Genomic DNA, 19,600 nt, shown 5'->3' on the forward strand with positions numbered 1-19,600 from the left:
GAGATATTTTAGATTTTTTTTCATTAGATGTCTTTGAAATCCAACATGTAATTTACACTCGTGGTACATCTCAATCAGAACAGTATCTTGAACCAAGATATCTTATCAAGAACCTTCTTGAAAAAGAACAGACACATGTATATGTATAACAGAATCACTTTGCTGTACAGCTGAAACTAACACAACATTAACCAACTATACTCCAAAACAAAGTATTTTATATACTTCATAAATTTTATAGCTGAAAAAGCAGATCCATATTACTTGAATTTTTCCAGTCATACTTAAAAGTTTTCCAATAACTGAATCAAGTAAGAAAATTTGACATTTAAATGTAAATTAGTTAAAAAATTTAAAATTCAGTTCGGACTATTCACATTGCAAGAACTCAACAAATGTTTGGTGGTTCCTGAATTGGGCAGTGTAGGCTAGATCATAAAAACAGTAGCAGGAAGAAAGCATGCCCTTGTGGAAACAAAGCATATCTCCCTGTGCAAGACAATTATTTATAAACTTAAAGTCCTTGGCCAGGGTTTCCTGAAATTAGAGGGCGGAAACTTATGTGGGGGCATTTGTAAGAACTGAAGACACCCCGCCTATGTCCACAGAGTTGCTGTGCTCTAGGGTGGGGGCTTCACTTTCACTTTTCGCTTTCACGATTGGAGAAGGAAATGGCAACCCACTCCAGTGTTCTTGCCTGGAGAATCCCAGGGACGGAAGAGCCTGGTGGACTGCCGTCTATGGGGTCGCACAGAGTCGGACACGACTAAAGTGACTTAGCAGCAGCAGTAGCAGCAGCAGGGTGGGGGCTGGGAGTTTGCATTTTGGGGAAACCCAAGGACCACACTTTGAGAGTCATCACACAGTATCTGGTAGATGTGCAATCACAGAGGAGCTATGTTCCTGGTCCTGCCAGTTCCAGAATGCACCAGGCACAGTGCTCAACCAGGACTACCAAAGACAGGCCCACAGGCAATCCACTGGACGGGGGGAGAAGAGATAAATGTAAGTGCTGTTATTATTTCTTCATGTCTATTTAGCACACTCTGTGTGATATATATATATATATACACTTTTTTTTTTTTTATGCCACACTATATGAACTTCCCTGACCAGGGATCGAACCTGTGCCTCTGCATTAGAAGCATGGAGTCTTAACCACTGGACCACCAGGGAAATTATACATAGTTTAGTACACATATGTTGGGCTTCCCTAGTGGCTCAGATAGTAAGAATCCGCCTGCCAATGCAGGAGACACAGGTTGGATCCCTGGGCTGGGAAGATCCCTGGAGAAAGAAATGGCAACCCAGTCCAGTATTCTTGTTTAAGAGAATCCCACGGACAGGAGGAGCCTGGCAGTCTACAGTCCATGGGGTTGCAAACAGTGGGACACAACTTATCTACTAAACACAACAACAAAGCCTCTGACAAGGCAGGCCAAGGCCTCTGATCTGGTTTGGGGACCAGATAAACTAAGACTCAAGCCAGACCTGTGCTAATGGAGTCAGCGGTCCCCATCTGCCTGGGTCCAAAATCTTAGAGCCGAGGTTGACCCTGAAGCCCAGACTTTCCTTTCTTTTTTAAGTTTTTATTTATTTATTTATGTATTTACTTATTCTTCGTTGCTTTGCTCGGGCTTTCTCTAGTTGCTACAAGCTGGGGCTGCTCTTCCCTGTAGCACACGGGCTTCTCATTGTGGTGCTCTCTCTCGTTGTGGAGCACGGGCTCCAGGCACCCAGGCTCAGCAGTTGTGGTGCAGGGGCTTTGTTGCTCCCTGGCATGTGGGATCTTCCTGGACCAGGGATCAAACTTGTGTCCTCTGCACTGGCAGGCACATTCTTATCCACTGAAACTTTCACAGGCAGCAGCAATGCTCCTGCACTGTCTGGCGGTGGGAGTGCACCCCCAGCAACATCTACAGGAGCCCTCCCCGCCTCCCAGGGGATCAGGCGCAACATCAGGCAGTGACAGCACAGAGCATCCTGGGAACAAAGCACAGCCTGCTGGCTCCAGACCCCCCACCTCTAGAGCAGCCCCCTGAGAACCTCCTGCACAGACTCTCAATGGGGAGAACGTGCCCCAAGCGGCTCACAGGGGACACCTCTCAGGGTCTGAGGCCTAAAGGAAGCCATCTCCAGTGGGGCTATGCCGGGAGATTCAGGAAGCGCCTCTGCCACCGCTGGCTCAGGTCCTCAATCGTGTCCCGGAGCATCCGTGTCCAGTCATCGCCCTTCCGCATTGGGGTGTAGCGTGCCTCCTTGTGCTCCAGGGCGAGGATCTCTGCTGGGGTGTCCAGGGTCAGCCTGGCAGCCCGCACAGCCTCCGGGAACTTGGCTGCAGAGGCGGGAGCCAGACAACAGCGGGGAGGGCTGGGGTAAGTGGGGGAGGTGAAAACAGGGGGTGGAAGATAATAGATAGTGGGGCAGGTACCGGAAGAAGGTGAGGCGAGAGAAGAAGGAACAGGGGAAGGTTAGAGGTAGGGTGGAGAGAGACAGGAAAAAAACAGGTTTGGTCCCTTGAATTCATCTCTGCAATGACTCTGCTAGCCAACTGCTCCTCCTTTTTGGGGTTCAAGCTCCCTCTTCTGGGACCACAGTCTCAGCACACACCTTCACTCAGCACCCACTATGCTCATAAAACCCATTTGTGGGACTTCCCTGGTGGACCAGTGGTTGAGACTCTGTGCTTCTACTGCAGAGAGCCTGAGTTCAATCCCTAGTCGGGGAACTAAGTTCTCACATGCCATGTGGGGCACCCCTCCTCCCAAAAAAAGCAAGTTGCTCACATTCCTGTGCCCCCTGCTTGGGGAAAAGGATGGGCCCAGAGAGGTCCGAAGGGGTCCCCCCTCCCTGAAACTCAGGCGCCCACCACCAGTACCTGGGCTGCTGCCTGTCCACCCGCTGGTAATGGCAGCTCACGGCCACAGCCGAGTGCGGGCATAACAGGTACTGGTTCTCCTGCCAGCAGCGGCCCATCGTCTGGGTGATGGCCTCATCCGACACCGATTGAGAGCTTACTGCCTCCAAAAGCTGAGGGGAAGTGGGGAAGAGGTGACCAAAAACCCACCACCCAGTACAACCATCTGGGTACACATTAGAAACTCAAATGAAATGGCTCAGATTCAGCTCAGATAAAAAGCTAGTTTCCCATGTTTCCCAGTTTTAAACAGATTCACTCAAGTTAGAGGAAGCACATGTTTGAGTTTCAGGTCAATACATTTAGTTAGAATTTGGCTCTGGATCAGCAAAATAGAACATATGCTTGCTCAGCAACCAAAGGAAACACAGGCTAAGGGCACTCAAGCATTCCTAGCGCTTTGCTGTTAGTGCGCCCCCTCCCTGTAGGTGTGGGAATAGCTTCCCATTGGTTTCCACCCAGATCTCCAGCTTTCCTTTAGGAAAATTGCCCACTACCTCAGAAAAAGGAAGACTCCCTTTTCAGTGCTCCCTCAGCGTAGATGGTTTATTTGATCATTCTCTAGAAATGCACTGCATGTGCCAAAAACCATGAATATAATCAACTTCAATCAACAAAGACCATGTTGCTGCTGTTTAGTTGCTAAGTCTTGTCCGACTCTTTGTGACCCCATGGACTGTAGCCCGCCAGGCTCCTCAGTCCATGGGATTTCCCAGGCAAGAATCCTGGAGTGGGTTGCCATTCCCTTCTCCAGGGGATTTACCCAACCCAGGGATAGAACCCATGTCTCCTGCATTGGCAGGTGGATTCTTTACCACTGCGCCACCTGGGAAGCCCAATAGAAACCACAGGTTATTATAAATTGTTTAGACATCTTCCTGACCCATTATGGTTCACAGCAGACAATGAGTATGTTTGTTTTATTTATATTTGAATCTCTAGCACCAAGCACAGTTCCTGGCTCATGGTCAATAAGTAACATGAATGAATGAATGAACAAATGAATGAATGTTGTTTCAGCAGATGGAGTAACTTCTACATGTACAGCCAGGGAGAGAATGAAGAACCACGGGATATGGTGTCTGTCTTCACATAGCATCTCATTTACATGAGGAGAAGGAATATCAAAACAAACCATTGAATAAGCTGAACTTTAGTTGTATTATGGTCTTCATAGTCGTGTTCCCACCAAATTTATATGTTAAAGCCCTAAACCCAATATGATGGTATTTGTAGGTGAGGCTTTGGGAAGTAATTAGGTCATGAGGGTGGAGCCTTCATGAATGGAATTAGTATCTTTATTAGTGTCTCATATTCCCCCGTATGAGGATACAAGAAGGCGGCCTACTACCTCCCAGAAGGGGGCCCTCACTAGAATCCAACCTTGACCTTGATGCTAGCACCTTGACCTCGGTCCTCCAGTCCCTGGAATTGTGAGAAATACATTTGTATTGTTTATAAGTCACCAGTCTGTGGTACTTTGTTATAGCAGTCCAAACTGATTAAAACAGGTTGCATTGAAGAAGCATAGGGAGACTTCCCTGGTGGTCCAGTGGTTAAGACTCCTGGATTCCAATGCAGCGTGGGGGCAGAGTTGATCGCTGGTGGGGAACCACAGGCCATGGCCAAAAAAAAAGAGAGGAAAAGAAGCACAGATTCCAGAAGACAAATTCCACACCAGTCTGTATGAGTGACTGAGCCCACAGAACTGTATCTAGTTCTGGAAACAACTCTTTAATATGGACACTAACCACTCAAAATTATGCCATGTAATTTACACTATGTAGCTAAAAGAACCAGGAAGGCTTAGCAGGTAAAGGAAGATTCTCTTCAAGTATGGGAATCAGCTCACCAGTACACAGGCTAGAAGGAACAGATTCTGGCTTGACATAAAGAACTTTGTAATGACTACAGCTGATGTGAGGTAGTAAGGTCCTTGTTGTTGGAAGTATACACAGTCTGGATGACCAATTGGTAGGAATGTGGTAGAAAAAATTATAGTCAAATTCAATATATGAAATCCTTTTTTGATATTAAATAAGTTTCCATCACCAGGTTACATTAAAATAAAAGCAATCCTTCCCTAGAGGGCTTCCTAGTAGTTCAGACGGTAAAGCATCCGCCTGCAATGCAGGAGACCTGGGTTCAATCCCTGGGTCAGGAAGATCCCCTGGAGACAGAAATGGCAACCCACTCCAGTATTCTTGCCTGGAGAATCCCATGGATAGAGGAGACTGGAGGGCTACAGTCCATGGGGTCGCAAAGAGTTGGACACAACTGAGCAACTGAGCCCTAGACTCCTATCCATTTGGAGACAAAATTTCTCCTTATTCTTTATTTTTTTAATTTAATTTTTTGGCAGTGCTGTGACTTGCAGGATCTGAGTTCCCTGACCAGGGATCAAACTTAGGTCCCCTGCAGTGCAAGCACAGAGCCCCAACCACTGGACTGCCAAGAAACTCCCTCTCCTTATTTTTTTTAAAAAAGTTAATTGAACAATAGTCTCTGCACATACTGGATAGAGAAAGTGGCTTCCAGTTGTTATTATTGGAAATCAACAACAATAATGAATAAAATAATGATAGTTAATATATTAAGCCCTATATTGCCAGGCAGTATACAAAGCGCTTGATGGACTTAAATCTTCAACAATGCCATGAGGCAGGCATTCTCATGATTCCCATTTTACAGATGAGGAGATTGAGGCACAGAGTTTAAGAAACTAACCCAAGGTCTCATAACTGGCTTGGATTTACATGCATCTAACTCTAAACCAATAACCTCTAAACCAACCACCTCTCCCCATTCAAAAAATAAATCCTCATAAACTCCAGAAGTGTGAGGCTCATAGCAGGTACTCAAAAAAATACCCAAGCATCTCCTCTCCTTGAAAAGATTTTCAAACCCCAGTTCTGGTCTCGTGGCTGTACCCTTTCCTTTTTCCATGGTGTGTGAGTGGTAACTGACCTTGCTGTGCAGCTCCTTGGGTAGACTCACACTTTTTGTCCTTTCAAACTGCTCCATGAGGGCTCTTATCACCTGGCTGTCAGAGCCAGACAGCAGCCAGAAGATCCTCTCCATGTTGTAGGGAACCTGAGCAGAGAGGCAGGGTCCCAGGGGTCATGCTGACCTCAGCCCTTGTCCACCTCCATCCAACCAACACCTGGGGCAGACCTGCACACACATCCCACCTGAATGTCCATGGCTGACGCCAAGGTTGGCTTGACCGCTTTGGACAGAGAGAAGTCTCCCCATTGGACCGTCCTGTGGATGATGTCATTGCTGTTCACTGCCACGACCAGGTGAATGGGCAGCCCCATCTTCTGAGCGATGCACCCAGCTTATGAGAGGAGAACAATGGTTTCTTAGACATGACACCAAAATCACAGACAACAAAAGAAAAAATAGATGAATTGAACATCATCAAATTAAGAAGCTTTTGTGCTTTTTGAAGCTTTCATGCTTCAAAGGACACTATCAATACATCATTATCAATTTATCACTATAAAAAGGCTACCCACAGAATAGGAAAAACCATTTGCAAATCGTATATCTGATAAGAGACTTGAACCAAGAATATATAAAGAACTCTTGCTGCTGCTGCTAAGTCGCTTCAGTCGTGTCCGACTCTGTGCGACCCCATAGACGGCAGCCCATTAAAATACAAATAATCCAATTAAAAAATAGGCAAAGGACTTGTGTAGACATTTCTCCAAAAAAGATATACAAATAGCCAAGGGACATATGAAAAGATACTCAACATCATTGTTGCTGTTGTTTAGTCACTAAGTGGTATCCAACTCTTTTGCAACATTTGTAACCCACCAGGCTCCTCTGTCCATGGGATTTTTCAGGTGAGAATACTGGAGTGGGGTGCCATTTCCTCCTCCAGGGATCTTTCTGACCCAGAGATTGGCAGGTGGATTCTTTCCCACTGAGCCACCAAGGAAGCCCACTCAACATCATTAGTCATCAGGAAAACACAAACCCAAATCACAATGATACACCACTTCATACCTACTCGGATGGTTAGAATCAAGAAGACAGATGATAACAAGTCTTGGTCAGGATGTGGAGAAATTGGAACCCCCATATACTGTTAGTGGGAATGGAAAATAGCACAGTCACTTTGGAAACCTGTCCAGCAGTTCCTCAAAAAGTTAAGCACAGAGCTCCAGTACGACCCAGAAATCCACTCCTAGTTTGTATATACTCAAGATAACTGAGAACAGAGCCACACAAGCACATACACAAACATTCACAGCAGCATTATTCATAACTAAAAACCGAAGCAATCCAAATGACCATTAACTCTTAAATGTGTAAACAAAATGTGATACATCGATACAATAAAATAGTATTCAGCCATATAAAGGAATAAAGTACTAACACGTGCTACAGTATGGATGAGCCTTGAAAATGTCATGCTAAGTGAAAGGAAGCTAGACATAAAAGGCCACATATTGGATGATTCCATTTACATAAAATGTCCAGAATAGGAAAATCTATGGAGATGAAATAGATGAGTGACTGCCTAAAGCTGGGAGAGAGGAGGGAAATGACTGCTTCATGGGAACAGGGCTTCCTCTTAGGGTGATGAAAATGCTCTAAAACATTATGGTGATGGTTGCACAAATCTGTGTGCACTAAAAATTATTAAGCTGAATACTTTAAACGGGTGAATTGTATGGTATGTGAATCATAGAGCAATAAAGCTGCTACCAGAAAACAAAAAAGGAGGAAAGAGTAGGAGGGGGTTACTGTGCCCTGATGCTGTTCTCTATGCCAAACCCTGCCCCCACCAGGTACCGACACACACCATTTGCAGAAGAGAAAATGGAGATTCTGAGAAGTTGAAATGACCCACCCAAAGCCTGCTTTGGGCCTCCCTGGTGGCTCGGATGGTAAAGAATCTGCCTGTAATTCAAGAGACCCAGGTTCAATCCCTGGGTCGGGAAGATGCCCTGGAGAAGGGAACGGCAACCCATTTCAGTATTCTTGCCTGTAGAATCCCACGGACAGAAGAGTCTTGCGGGCTACAGCCTATGGGGTCGCAAAGAGTCGGACACGACTGAGCTACTAATACTCGTAGTTTCAGAGCCTGCTAAGTGGCAGAGTGAGGATGTGAACTTAAGAGGTCTGTCTAAGTCTGGAGCACACGCTGAGTCCCCAGATGAAGAACCAGTGCTTTCAGGCTGAGTCTCCTGGAAAGGGGCCGAGGGAGGACGGGGCAGCAGCCACTGTCCACCTGACAGCAGCTCCTGTTTGCATGAAACAAATAAAATGCCTCACCCCCAGAGATGGAGAGCCCAGAAAGGTAACGTAGTTTAGGAAGGTCCCTATTCCCATGAATAGTTTATCTCTATGAGTAAGTAAAAGGAGTAAGGGATACTCACACCACCCAATGTCACTCAATTTTGCAAAGCACTTTCACAGTCTTATTTCATGGGATCCTCAGTAAATGCCATGATATCCTTATATGACAGGGGAAGAATGGAGGCTTAGGAGGTCCAGGGGCTTAAAGTCAAGCAGCTAGTTCCTGATGGAGCAGGGCTAGATCAGAGATCCCTCTGCAAACGTTGCTTTTGTGCCAGGCACTGTGGCAGATACAGGGCACAGGCAGGTGGTACCATTCCCTGGGGGGTGATGCAAATGGGCAGTGTGGTGGGCTTCACTCCACGGACGGGGAAGAAGTCTGAGCCGTCATTGTCTAACAGCCAGCTCATTTTTTCCATCCCTGTGTTAGCTGAAGTCACAAAGACTCCTGCGCACTAAGATGCTTTCATGGTCTCACCTAAGCCAACCTGGGCACCCATCAGAAGCGATGCCACTAACAGAACCATCAGAAAAAGGTCACGTCCATCAAGAGGCAGCCTCATAAGTTCAAAAAGGCAAAGACTCTGAAGCCAGCTTGCCTGGGTCACCATCCTGGCCCTGGGACTGACCAGTGCATAAACAAGTACAGGCTGTCCAAGGACTTCTCTGTGCCACAGCCTCCTCATTGTAAAATGAAATTAACAGTATTGTGCCCCTCATAGGCCCATGTGAGGATTAAATGAATTAATATGAGGGAAGCATTCAGAGCACTGCCTGACACATAGTCAGTGCTTGATCAACATTCCTATAAATTATTACAGGAAATGATTTTCATGCCACGCAGCTTTATAGCACTCGACCTTCACAAAGTTCACATACACACAGAATCTAATTTGCACCTCACGCTCGTCCTGAGAGATATGATAAGTGGTCCAACCTCCCTTTGATAGCCGAGGAGCTGAACCTAAGGGACAGCCATTCAGCTAGTAAAGGACAGAACTGGAGCCAGAAGCCCAAGTCCAGGACTCTTTCCACATCACACGGTCTCTGAGGAGAACACACTGTGCCAGGTGAGCCCTTATCCTCAGAGCAGGGAGCTGGCCAGGGCTGGGAGGAAAGTCCACGTTCCTGGCAGAGGGCTCTGCCATCCAGGAACAGCAGCTGAACCTTCACCTCATCTCCCCACACTCTGCTGAGCGACACATCAGATCAGGCGGCCGAGCACACTGGGGTTAACCCATTACTCTCCCCCTGTGGCAAAAGGCCGGGATGTCCTCCCAGGAAGTCAGGGGGACATTTTCTGGAAGGTTCTTTGTGTAGTTCCCCATCACCTAGGACCCAACCTGGGCTTCCGTGGTGGCTCAGTGATAAAGAATCCACCTCCCAATGTAGGAGACCGAGGTTCAATCCCGGGATCGAGAAGATCCCCTGGAGAAGGAAATGGCAACCCACTCCAGTATTCTTGCCTGGGAAATCCCATGGACAGAGGAGCCTGGTGGGCTACAGTCCTTGGAGTTGCAAAGAGTTGAACGTGACTAAGTGACGAAACAACAAAGGACCCAACCCATGTTATAGCTGAAGTGGGGCTGGGAGGACAAGGACCACAGGCATTTTTCTGGAAAGCCCATTTCTGTCCAGGGGTCTCTTCACCTGCAAGGTTACCGGCAGCTCCCGTTGGCACAACCACCTCCACGGGGGGCAGGGGGTGCATGTCTAAGGATGGCGCACACTGGAAGTAAGCAAAGAAGTGGTGGGCTATTTGCACGAGGACCCGGGACCAGTTGATTGAATTCAGACTCATTAGGTTGTGCTTCTTGACAAAGGCCACGTCGGCAAACACCGTCTTGATGGGCTCATCCAGCTCATCGCTGTTACCCTCCACTGTCAGGGGAGAGAGGAGAAGGAGCTGTCAGGAGCACAGAGAACCCCCAGATGGTCAGCATGTGCCCACACAGCCTTTCAGACTGAGCCCATCGCACCAGGACCTTCACTCAACCTATGGCTCATATCCTTGTGGTCACATTTCCAATGTTTCTACCATTATCTAAAATTAGATATTAAATGTCAACCTTCTGGGACACTGGGGGAAGAATTCCTCTTTGTAGTCCAGGTCCTCTTCCCCAGGCTCTGGGAACAAGGACAGGATAGTTTATCAGGTTGTAAGATGGTGACAGGCTGAGCTTTACTCCATGGTTCTCCATCAGGGGCTGAGGGGAAAGAGTTGCTCTTTCTGTGGGGTCTGCCCTTGTTCCCTCATTTAGATCAAAGGGTGGAGGTTCTACCCTCGGCTCCTACGTGGCAGGGAAGCTGGTATGGGCAGGATTTCTCCTTAAGCTGGGTGTGTGTGCACTTTAATTTATGGATAAATTAATTGGGTAATTGTTGGGCAAATCAGTGCCTAGTCCAAGTTGCACCCCTCAACCCAGCCCAACCAGCAATCAAGCCAACATTAATCTCTTATCTAAAACCTGGGTCTATTTCTCCATTGAATCCAAACTTGGAGGCCAGAGGGGGATAAGATTATTGGAGGTAAATGCCAGAGTAGGCGTGGAGGTTACCATTCATTTCCCCTTTCATTATGTAGTAGCACTGAGACTGCAGGACTAACTCCAGATCCATGTTACAAGGGGGATATTTGCTGGGGTTCAAGGAAAAGATTCACTGCTTTCAAGAGACAGCCAAAGGAAGAGAGACTTGGTTACCTTCAGTAATCATCATGAACCACAAAAAGCTTGAGAATTGGGGAAGATGGAACCAAGAATACTTGGCTCCCAGAAGGCAGTGAAACAACCAATCAGAAGCCCGTTCCATTTCTAGACTTACAGGTACATGAGCTGGAAACTATCCCTGTTCAAGTCAGTCTGAGTTAGGTTTTCTGTTATTTCCAGGCAAAAACAACCCAAATAATATATAACTAGCATTGGCTGATTATCCTGTGCTTAAGAAGAATTGAGTATATAATGTACAATGGATATTAATGACTTCAGAAAACATCAGTGTCTAAGACACAACAATCCAGGTTGACCCATCTCTGCTCTGTGAGCTCCCTAGTCCAGGGAAAACACACACCCACTGCTAGCTCCTGAACTAACACATATCCTCCTGGAAACCAAGTCAGAAAATTCCAGAAAGGAAAGGAAGAACTTGAACAGTACTGTTTTGAAATAAAAACTAATTTATGCACATTTATGACATACGGTATTCATCACCATCCACATGTCCGCGACATTTTCCTAATGTGCACTGTTCTCCAACTCATGATCAGGAATGATGCTTCTATTCATGCCCTTATATAAAAGCCTTCCAACATCTGTATACAAGGAGAGAAGGCTGCAGGTCCAGTACGGAGGCACAAAAAGCTATTCTCTGATCTGATTCTAGGCAAAGACAGTTGTAGATCCATAAATAGCAATTCTGGTGCTTAGGGTTTAACAAAAACCCTTAGGAACCTGAATCTCGTGCATTAAAATCTTGCCATGACTGCAAGAAAATGTAGTCAGATGCTCTGCTCAGTCATGTCCAACTCTTTTTCAACCCCATGGACTGCAGCCTGCCAGACTCCTCTATCTATGGAATCTTCCAGGCAAGAATGCTGGACTGGGATGCCATTTCCTATTCCAGTGGATCTTCCCAATCCAGGGACCAAACCCGCATCTCTTGTATCTTCTGCACTGGCAGGTGGATTCTTTACCAATAGTGCCACCTGGGAAGCCCAATATGTGGCCAGATATGGGCAATGAATTACCAAGGTTAATTCTGCCAACACTTGCCTTAGCTAAACTTTTCACTGAATGTACATGGGTTTGCTAGTAGAAGAGGCTTTTTGTTTGCTCTTGAACAAACAGACAAAGAATACTCACGCTACTCCCCTGGGTAACAGTTGTTTTCACTGTGTTTTTGGTCCTTGACAAAATTGGTGTTATATAAAACATCATCTATGGGATTATAACAGGAGGCCAGGCCAGCTATAGAAGGAGGGTTTTCTGCTACCACATTTGTTGTCCTGCTAAGTGAGTGACCAAACCAAGTCAGGCTACCTAGACAGCTTGCTCCAGGCCACAGAGCATAAAACTTCACCAAGATCCCTATTGCTCATTTTCCTGTCCCTTCCTTGGGGCTCCCTGGGGTGCAGTGGGGTGTGACAGGTAGAAATAAAAAAGTATACAAGTGTATGTTAGTTGCTCAGTCAGATCCAGCTCTTTGGAATCCCATGGACTGTAGCTGGCCAGACTCCTCTGTACATGGAATTTTCCAGGCAAGAATACTGGAGTGGGTTGCCATTCCCTTCTTCAGGGGATCTTCCCAATTAAGGGATTGAACCTGGGTCTTCCACATGGCAGGCAGATTCTTAACTGTCTCAACCACTAGGGAAGCCCACAATAAAAAGTATGGCTCCACTCAAACTCACCCTGCCTTCCTACACTCTTGGGCTTCATAATGATTAAATGCGCTCAGAATAGATGGCCAGACATTAAGATTTTTTTTGCCTTTCTGCAAGCATAAAATGCTATGATTCATGATGCAGCTCAGGAAGTAGGAGTCACGAGCCATAGGTACCGCTGAGTAGCTTCCTATTTTAAATACTTAGACCTGCTAACCAAATGCATTAGTTGATTCAACACTGCAAGGGAGGGTGTTAGCTGCCAACATGTAACAGCACATTCTCTCAGTGGGCAATGTGTTTTTGCCCTCTGAACTTCAGTGCCCTGGAAAAAAATCCAAGTCATCTGGCTCAGGCTATGGCTCTGGGTGGCTGCCTTGCAGACATGGCACAAACAGGTTGAATGTGCATGGAGGTGGCATTCTTTGGGGTATGGGTTTAAACCTACACTTCCTTGGATGTACTATTTATTAGTAATGGTTTATGCACCAGTCACCTCCAATAGTTTCTGAGACTGTGTAGCCACGCACCTACTTAGAGCTAAGTCAGGGCATATACCAACCTCAAAATATGACTGATGAAGGAAGGGAAGGAGAGAGAAAGGAGAGGAGGCAGGATGCTCAGCTAGACAATTGATTAGCTTGGTTCCAGTCTATCTCCCAACATAGAGCCACTCACGGCAGGGCCACGCTGTCCCCAGAACCTCAGTCCCAACACTCACCTCCGAACACGTGGACGTTCTCTCTTCGCACTGTTGTCATCTGGAGCTCCTGAATCTTTGTACAGTGACCCTTGGGCAGCAGAACAATGATGTCCACATTTTTTGCCCCCTGAACACTCTCAATGGCAGCACTTCCTGTGTCCCCAGAAGTTCCTGGATGGGAAGAAGGAGGAACCCTCCTCTTCAGACAAAGGAAGATGGAAAGAAATTGGCCCTTAAAGCACAGTTGCCAAGTGAGGGGATACCCTGGAGGGTAGGAACCCAGTACTTAACCTGGGGTCCTTGAACCTCCAAGAGACCCATGGATACAAATCAAGGCACCTGTGAAGTTGGCACCATATCATCCATGTATTTTATTTATTTAAATTATTATTCTGAGAAGATTCCATAGCCTCCATCAGTCTGTCAAAAGGGTCCATGGCACAAGAGAATGTTAAGAACCCTGCTCTATAAATTAGGAGGTTGGGATTAACATATATATTTAAAACAGGACTTCCCTGATGGCTCAGCGGGTAAGAATCCACCCGCAATGCAAAAAAACACAAGAGATACAGGTTTGATTGTTGGGTCGGGAAGATTCCCTGGAGAAGGGAATGGCAACCCACTCCAGTACTCTTGACTGGGAAATCCCATGGACAGAGGAGCCTGGTGGGCTACAGTCCGCGGGGTTGCAGAGTCAGGCACAACTGAGCACTTCACATATATAAAATAGATAACCACCAAGGACCTCCCTGTATATCACAAGGAGCTACACTCAAGATTTTGTAATACTGAGAAATCCCACAGACAGAGGAGCCTGGTGGGCTAGATAGAGTCCATAGGGTCGCAGAAGAGTCAGGCACAACTTAGCGACTAAACGACAACAATAGATACATATAACCGAATCACTATGCTGTATACCTGAAACTCACGTGGTATTATAAATCAATTTTTTTTTTTTTTTTAAAGAAAGCTGCTCTAGAAGAATCAGTAACACACTCCCCAAGAGACATCAGTGGAGGGCATCCCATGGGCGGACACCAGCCAGCTGGGGTGCTGTGGGCTCCAGGGCACATGCCCACGATTCACACCTACAACCACGGTGATGTGCCTCTTCCTCTTCTCCAGGAAGTACTGCAGGAACTGTGCTGTGCAGCACAGGGACAGGTCCTTAAATGCATAGGTGACCCCGTGCCACAGCTCCAGCACGTTCAGCCCGTTCCTCAACCTGGACAGATGCACCACCTCTCTGTGGCGGAATCTGCTGAAGGCACGATCAATCAGATCTGCAAGGGGAAGGAAGGGAAATCGTACAGTGAAAATGGCATTCTCTCATCCTCCTCCAGGGCATCCCAGGTGGCGCTAGTGGTAAAGAATCTGCCTGCAAATGCAGGAGATGCAAGAGATGTGGGTTCAATCCCTGGGTTGGGAAGATTCCCTGGAAGAGGAGATGGCAACCCATTCCGGTATTCCTGCCTGAAAAATCACATGGACAGAGGAGCCTGATGTGCTACAGTCCATGGGGTCACAAAGAGTCGGACACAACTGAGAGCGTGTGCACGCGCACGCGCACACAGACACACACATGCACACACACACACTTGTCCTCCAAGTTAATTCTTAGTCTCTTTACACTTTTAAATTTGAATTTTCTATCTTGTTACCAGAGTAAAATACCTGAAATTTTTATCGTAAAGGATACTGTGTATGAATATAATTGTATAATCCTAGGGGGAAAAGTTTGGAAAGACACGAACCGAACTGTTCATGGATTCCTCACGGTGATTCTCCCAGACAGCAGAATTGATGCTGTAAGACTTTCATTTTTTACTTTATATATTTCTTCACCATTTGGATTTCTTGTGTGCATGTATTCCAGTAGAAATTCAGTTAAACAATCATGCAACAAACAAATCAAGTATCTCATCTCTTCTAATTTTCCTTCCTAAAAATAGAGAGTTGTTTCTTTGTTTTGCATTACTTAATCTCACACCTGTGATGCCAGAAACTTGGGGTCCTACCTAAAGCTAAGCCCATCCAGAGTAGCATTTCTCAAACTTTAATTGGCAAACCAGTCACCTGGGATCTTAAAATGCAGGTTTTGGATCAGTAAGTCGGAGGAAGTAATGAGAATTCTAACACATACCCAGGCAATGCCATCAGTGCTGGTCACTGAACTACATTTAAAATTTATTTATTTATTTATTTTTATTACATCCAGAGTAGCTGTGGGTGGGCTACTCTCTAGCTGGGGTGAGCAAGCTAGCCTCTCTCTAGTTGCACGAGCGAGCTTCTTATTGCAGCGGCTTCTCTTATTGCAGAGCACGAGCTCTAGGTGAGCCGGTTTCAGTAGCTGAGGCACTCGTGCTTAGTTGCCCTGCAGCATGTAGAATCTTCCCGGACCAGGGATCGAACCGGTGTCCCCTGCACTAGCAGGCAGATTCTTCACCACTGGATCACCAGGGAAGTCCCAAACTACATTTTGAGTTCTTTTCAGTCTCAAACTCTCACCATTAGGCTGCTGCTGCGGGATTATGTTATACAGCTGGTCCATGGACCAGCAGCATTAGTATCATCTGGACGCTTGATGCTGCAGGCTCAGTTGCTCGGTCACATCTGACTCTTTGCAACCCTATGGGCTATGACCCACCAGGCTCCTCTGTCCATGGACTTTTCCATGCAAGAATACTGGAGTGGGTTGCCATTTTCTCCTCCAGGGGATCTTCCCCACCCAGGAATCAAGAACCCACATCTCTTGAGTCTCCTGCATTGGCAGGCAGATTCTTTACCCCTGCACGACCAGGGAAGCCTGGACGCTTGATAGGAATGCAGAATTTTCAGGCCCGCCCCAGATCTACTGAATCAGAATCTGCATTTTAACAAGATTCCCAGGGACAATCTGTAGACACATAACAGTCTGAAATGAGCTGGTCCAGAACACTCTCAAAATCCCTTCTGGAATTGCCATTTGAGGAAATAAAATAGCAATCTGTGGGTCTGGGTGCTTTATATACTGTGCTGTGTTATGTGTTATATATGTGCTGTGTTATGCTGTGCTTAGTTGCTCAGTTGAGTCCAACTCTTTGCGACCCCATGGACTGTAGCCCGCCAGGCTCCTTTATCCATGGGGATTCTCCAGGCAGGAATACTGGAGTGGTTGCCAATCCCTCCTCCAGGGGATCTTCCCAACCCAGGGATTGAACCCAGGTTTCTTGAATTACAGGCAGATTCTTCACCATCTAGCCACCAGGGAAGCCCAGGAATGCTGAAGTATATGCAAGAAGGAAATATTCAAAACATTCAAGTATCTCATTCAAGGTCAATGGTGAAATCCCTAGTTTTGAAAAGTTTTTTAAAAAACAAATTCTCTGCCGATCACTTTGGCATTCCCCACACTGGGGTGGGAATTGGAATGGATGCAACTTTTTGAGGATATTTCCAATTCTGGGATTTCAGAGTCTGGGAAAAACTCCAAAGTCTGGGAAATATGACTGGGGACTTGTAAGTCATTCAGTCATGTCCGACTTTGTGACCCCATGGACTGTAGCCCACCAGGCTCCTCAGGCAAGAATACTGGAGTGGGTAGCCAGTCCCTTCTCCAGGGGATCTTCCCAACCCAGGAATCAAACCTGGGTCTCCTACAGTACAGGCAGATTCTTTATCATTTGAGCCACCTGGGAAGCCAAACTTTGGGAAATATGACTGGGGATCTCCTAGGGGTTGAATGATGGATTTGCAACTCTGGGGGCTAGGCTGGCAGAATAGTGAGGTGGAAGAGTAGAAAGGTAGAGGGGTGCTCACCATTTAGGTCATCTCTAGGAATGAGCTCAGGTCCAATGAAGAGGCTGCACAGCTCCTTCACCAAGCTAGGGTAGGAGAGTGTGCTCCACTCATGCAGGGTCTCTCTGCCCAGCTGTGGAAGCTCCTCAGGCATGTAGAGGCCCCCGTCTGGAGCATAGCCAGAGAACAGCGCCTCCTCGAAGTCAATCCGTGGGGCCATACCCCGAGTGCTGACATACCACATGATCCCGGGGGCCTGCAGAGGGACCAGCCCCAGAGGCATTTAATCTCCAAGCTCAGTACCCCATGGGGCAAAGCCCAAGTACACCCAGCTCCCTCAGCTAACCCCTAGGCCATCACTCATCAGGCATGCATGTGTGCTAAGTCACTTCAGTCGGGTCCAACTCTTTTGCGACCCTATGGACTATAGCCTGCCAGACTCCTCTATTCATGGCATTCTCCAGGCAAGTAGACTGGAGAGGGTTGCCACGCCATTCTCCAAGGGATCTTCCCAACCCAAGGATCGAACTTCGAGTCTCTTATGTCTCCTACACTGGCAGGCGTTCCTTACCCCTGGCGCTACCTAGAAAACTGAGAGTCAAATTGTTTGACTTTAAACATTGTTTAAGCAGTTAAACGTGTTTAACTTTAACCATGGTTTTTCAAGTAGTCATGTAGGGATGTAAGAGTTGAACCATAAAGAAGGCTGAGGGCCAAAGAGTTGATCCTTTCGAACTGAAAGCTGGAGAAGACTCTTGCGAGTCCCTTGGACAGCAATGAGTTCAAACCAGTCCATCCTAAAGGAAATCAACCCTGAATATTCACTGGGAGGAATGATCCTGAAGCTGAAGCTCCAATACTTTGGCAACCTGATGTGAAGAGCCAACTCACTGGAAAAGACCCTGATGCTGGGAAAGATTGAGGGCAGGAGGAGAAGCGGGTAGTAGATGATGAGATGGTTGGATGGCATCACAGACTCAATGGACATGAGTTTGAGCACACTCGAGGAGATAAAGAAGGACAGAGGAGCCTGGCCTTCTGCAGTCCATGGGGGTTGCATAGTCTGAACAGCAACAACAAACCAGATAGAGAAGCCCAGAAGCAGAAGCAGCTGCCACAGGGCGTGAACTGGTGAAGTTAACCAAGAAAATCTAGCACCTGGGTTGGACTTCTGAATGGACTAATGACCTCTGGCGCATGATTTTGTAATTTGCCCCTGTGACTCCGCTGGGCCCTATTCCAGGGTGGAGACGGGTCAGAAAATATCCGACCAATAATCTGGATGAAGAGCAAAGGAAACAAGAAATGGCCGCAAGGCAGGGAAACATTTTAAGAAGGGCTCCTCCTCCAGGCCAAGAGATTTTCTGAGCAAGGATGGGGGCAGGGCGGAGACTTAAAATCGGGCGGCCGAACCCTAAGCGGCTATCGCTGCGCCCCTGGGATGGTGGCCAAGGCAGGGCCATGGCAGGCGCCGCCAGCCTCTCCAAGTCACTGGCACCTCTGGCTGGCCTGGCCTTGGGCCAAGGCGTTTTTGATCAGGCCTGCGGGATAAAGTTCTACTCCCAGCCTAGGAAAACCCAACAGGCTTAGTGTCGGGGCTCTCCGTGAATTGCAGAAATCCTGCAAAATTTTCGAAGCGTCGGGAACCCTCAACCCTCCCAGGTTTCCTCCAAGTCGCAGCGCCCGAACTAGAGGATGAAAAAAAGCGGGGCAGGGAGGCCGACCCAGCCACGCTGAAGACAGAGTTGAGCGAAATCGCGAGAAGTTTCGGAGCTCAGAAGTCTCGCTACCGATGAGCTCTGCGAGGCCGCCGCGATTGCCTGGGGGCGACGCGGGGAGGAGACCCGAGGCCGGCGCGCCGGCCGGAGGCTCGGCCGCTGGGACGCAGGCTCGCGTGGGGCGGAACCCCAACCCCCACCCCGGAATCGGCCGGCTGAGCTGGATGGTACGAGGGCTGCAGGGGCTGGGGCGGCGTGGTTACCCGGTCCCAAGCTCCGGAAGCGGCAGAGCCCGGCCCGGGAGGCGGATCGAGCGCAGTGGGAGTGCCAGGCTCCGGTCTTGAGGGCGGGACTGGGCGGGCAGCATCCAGGCTTCGGGTCGGAGGATGAGCAGGGCCTCATGGGTAGGAGGCCGAGGGCGGAATAAGTGGAGGAGGAAATGAAAATGAGACGGAACCTTGTATTTCATATTTGGCCTTTTTAAAAACCTCTTTGCTAAACGTTTTATTCAGCCTCTTAATCGTCACTGCAGCCCTGGAAGTACCGCATGTTTCAGATTTGAAAAACTGAACGCCAGGTGGAAAGAAGAAAGGCCCTTAGCTTCTCTGGGCTTCAGGCTTCCCACCTGCAAAAATCTCAAGGTTGACGAGCTCTCTGTTTCTCAGGAACTTCTCAGGAGTGCGTCAGGAATTCAGAATCCACGGGGATTCATGACATCGTTTTGTAGGAAAACACTTTTTATTAAGCATAGATCTATTCTAGGGGTTTCCCTATAGCTCAAGGGACTA

General features: G+C 47.5%; 1 protein-coding gene across 5 annotated transcripts; it reads right to left on the bottom strand.

The window, feature by feature from the left end:
* Window positions 1–1,274: 1,274 nt before the first annotated feature.
* Window positions 1,275–19,275, bottom strand: THNSL2 (threonine synthase like 2). 5 transcript variants are annotated; one of them, XM_044925981.2, is made up of 9 exons: window positions 19,076–19,207; window positions 17,116–17,350; window positions 14,406–14,600; window positions 13,336–13,488; window positions 9,884–10,114; window positions 6,109–6,257; window positions 5,885–6,010; window positions 2,879–3,030; window positions 1,275–2,335 (listed from the first exon to the last, which is right to left on the bottom strand). In XM_044925981.2, the coding sequence occupies exons 2-9, from the start codon at window positions 17,336–17,338 to the stop codon at window positions 2,224–2,226; spliced, it is 1,341 nt and encodes a 446-aa protein (XP_044781916.2). In that variant the 5' UTR covers window positions 17,339–17,350; window positions 19,076–19,207; the 3' UTR covers window positions 1,275–2,223. The 5 variants fall into 5 exon arrangements, with proteins under 5 accessions (XP_044781916.2, XP_006074801.3, XP_044781915.2 ...); XM_006074739.4 differs by having other exon boundaries at window positions 1,275–2,370; XM_044925980.2 differs by lacking the exon at window positions 17,116–17,350 and having other exon boundaries at window positions 1,275–2,370; window positions 19,076–19,275.
* Window positions 19,276–19,600: the final 325 nt, after the last annotated feature.

Source organism: Bubalus bubalis, chromosome 12 (genome assembly GCF_019923935.1).
Source record: "Bubalus bubalis isolate 160015118507 breed Murrah chromosome 12, NDDB_SH_1, whole genome shotgun sequence".
Lineage (NCBI taxonomy): Eukaryota > Metazoa > Chordata > Mammalia > Artiodactyla > Bovidae > Bubalus > Bubalus bubalis.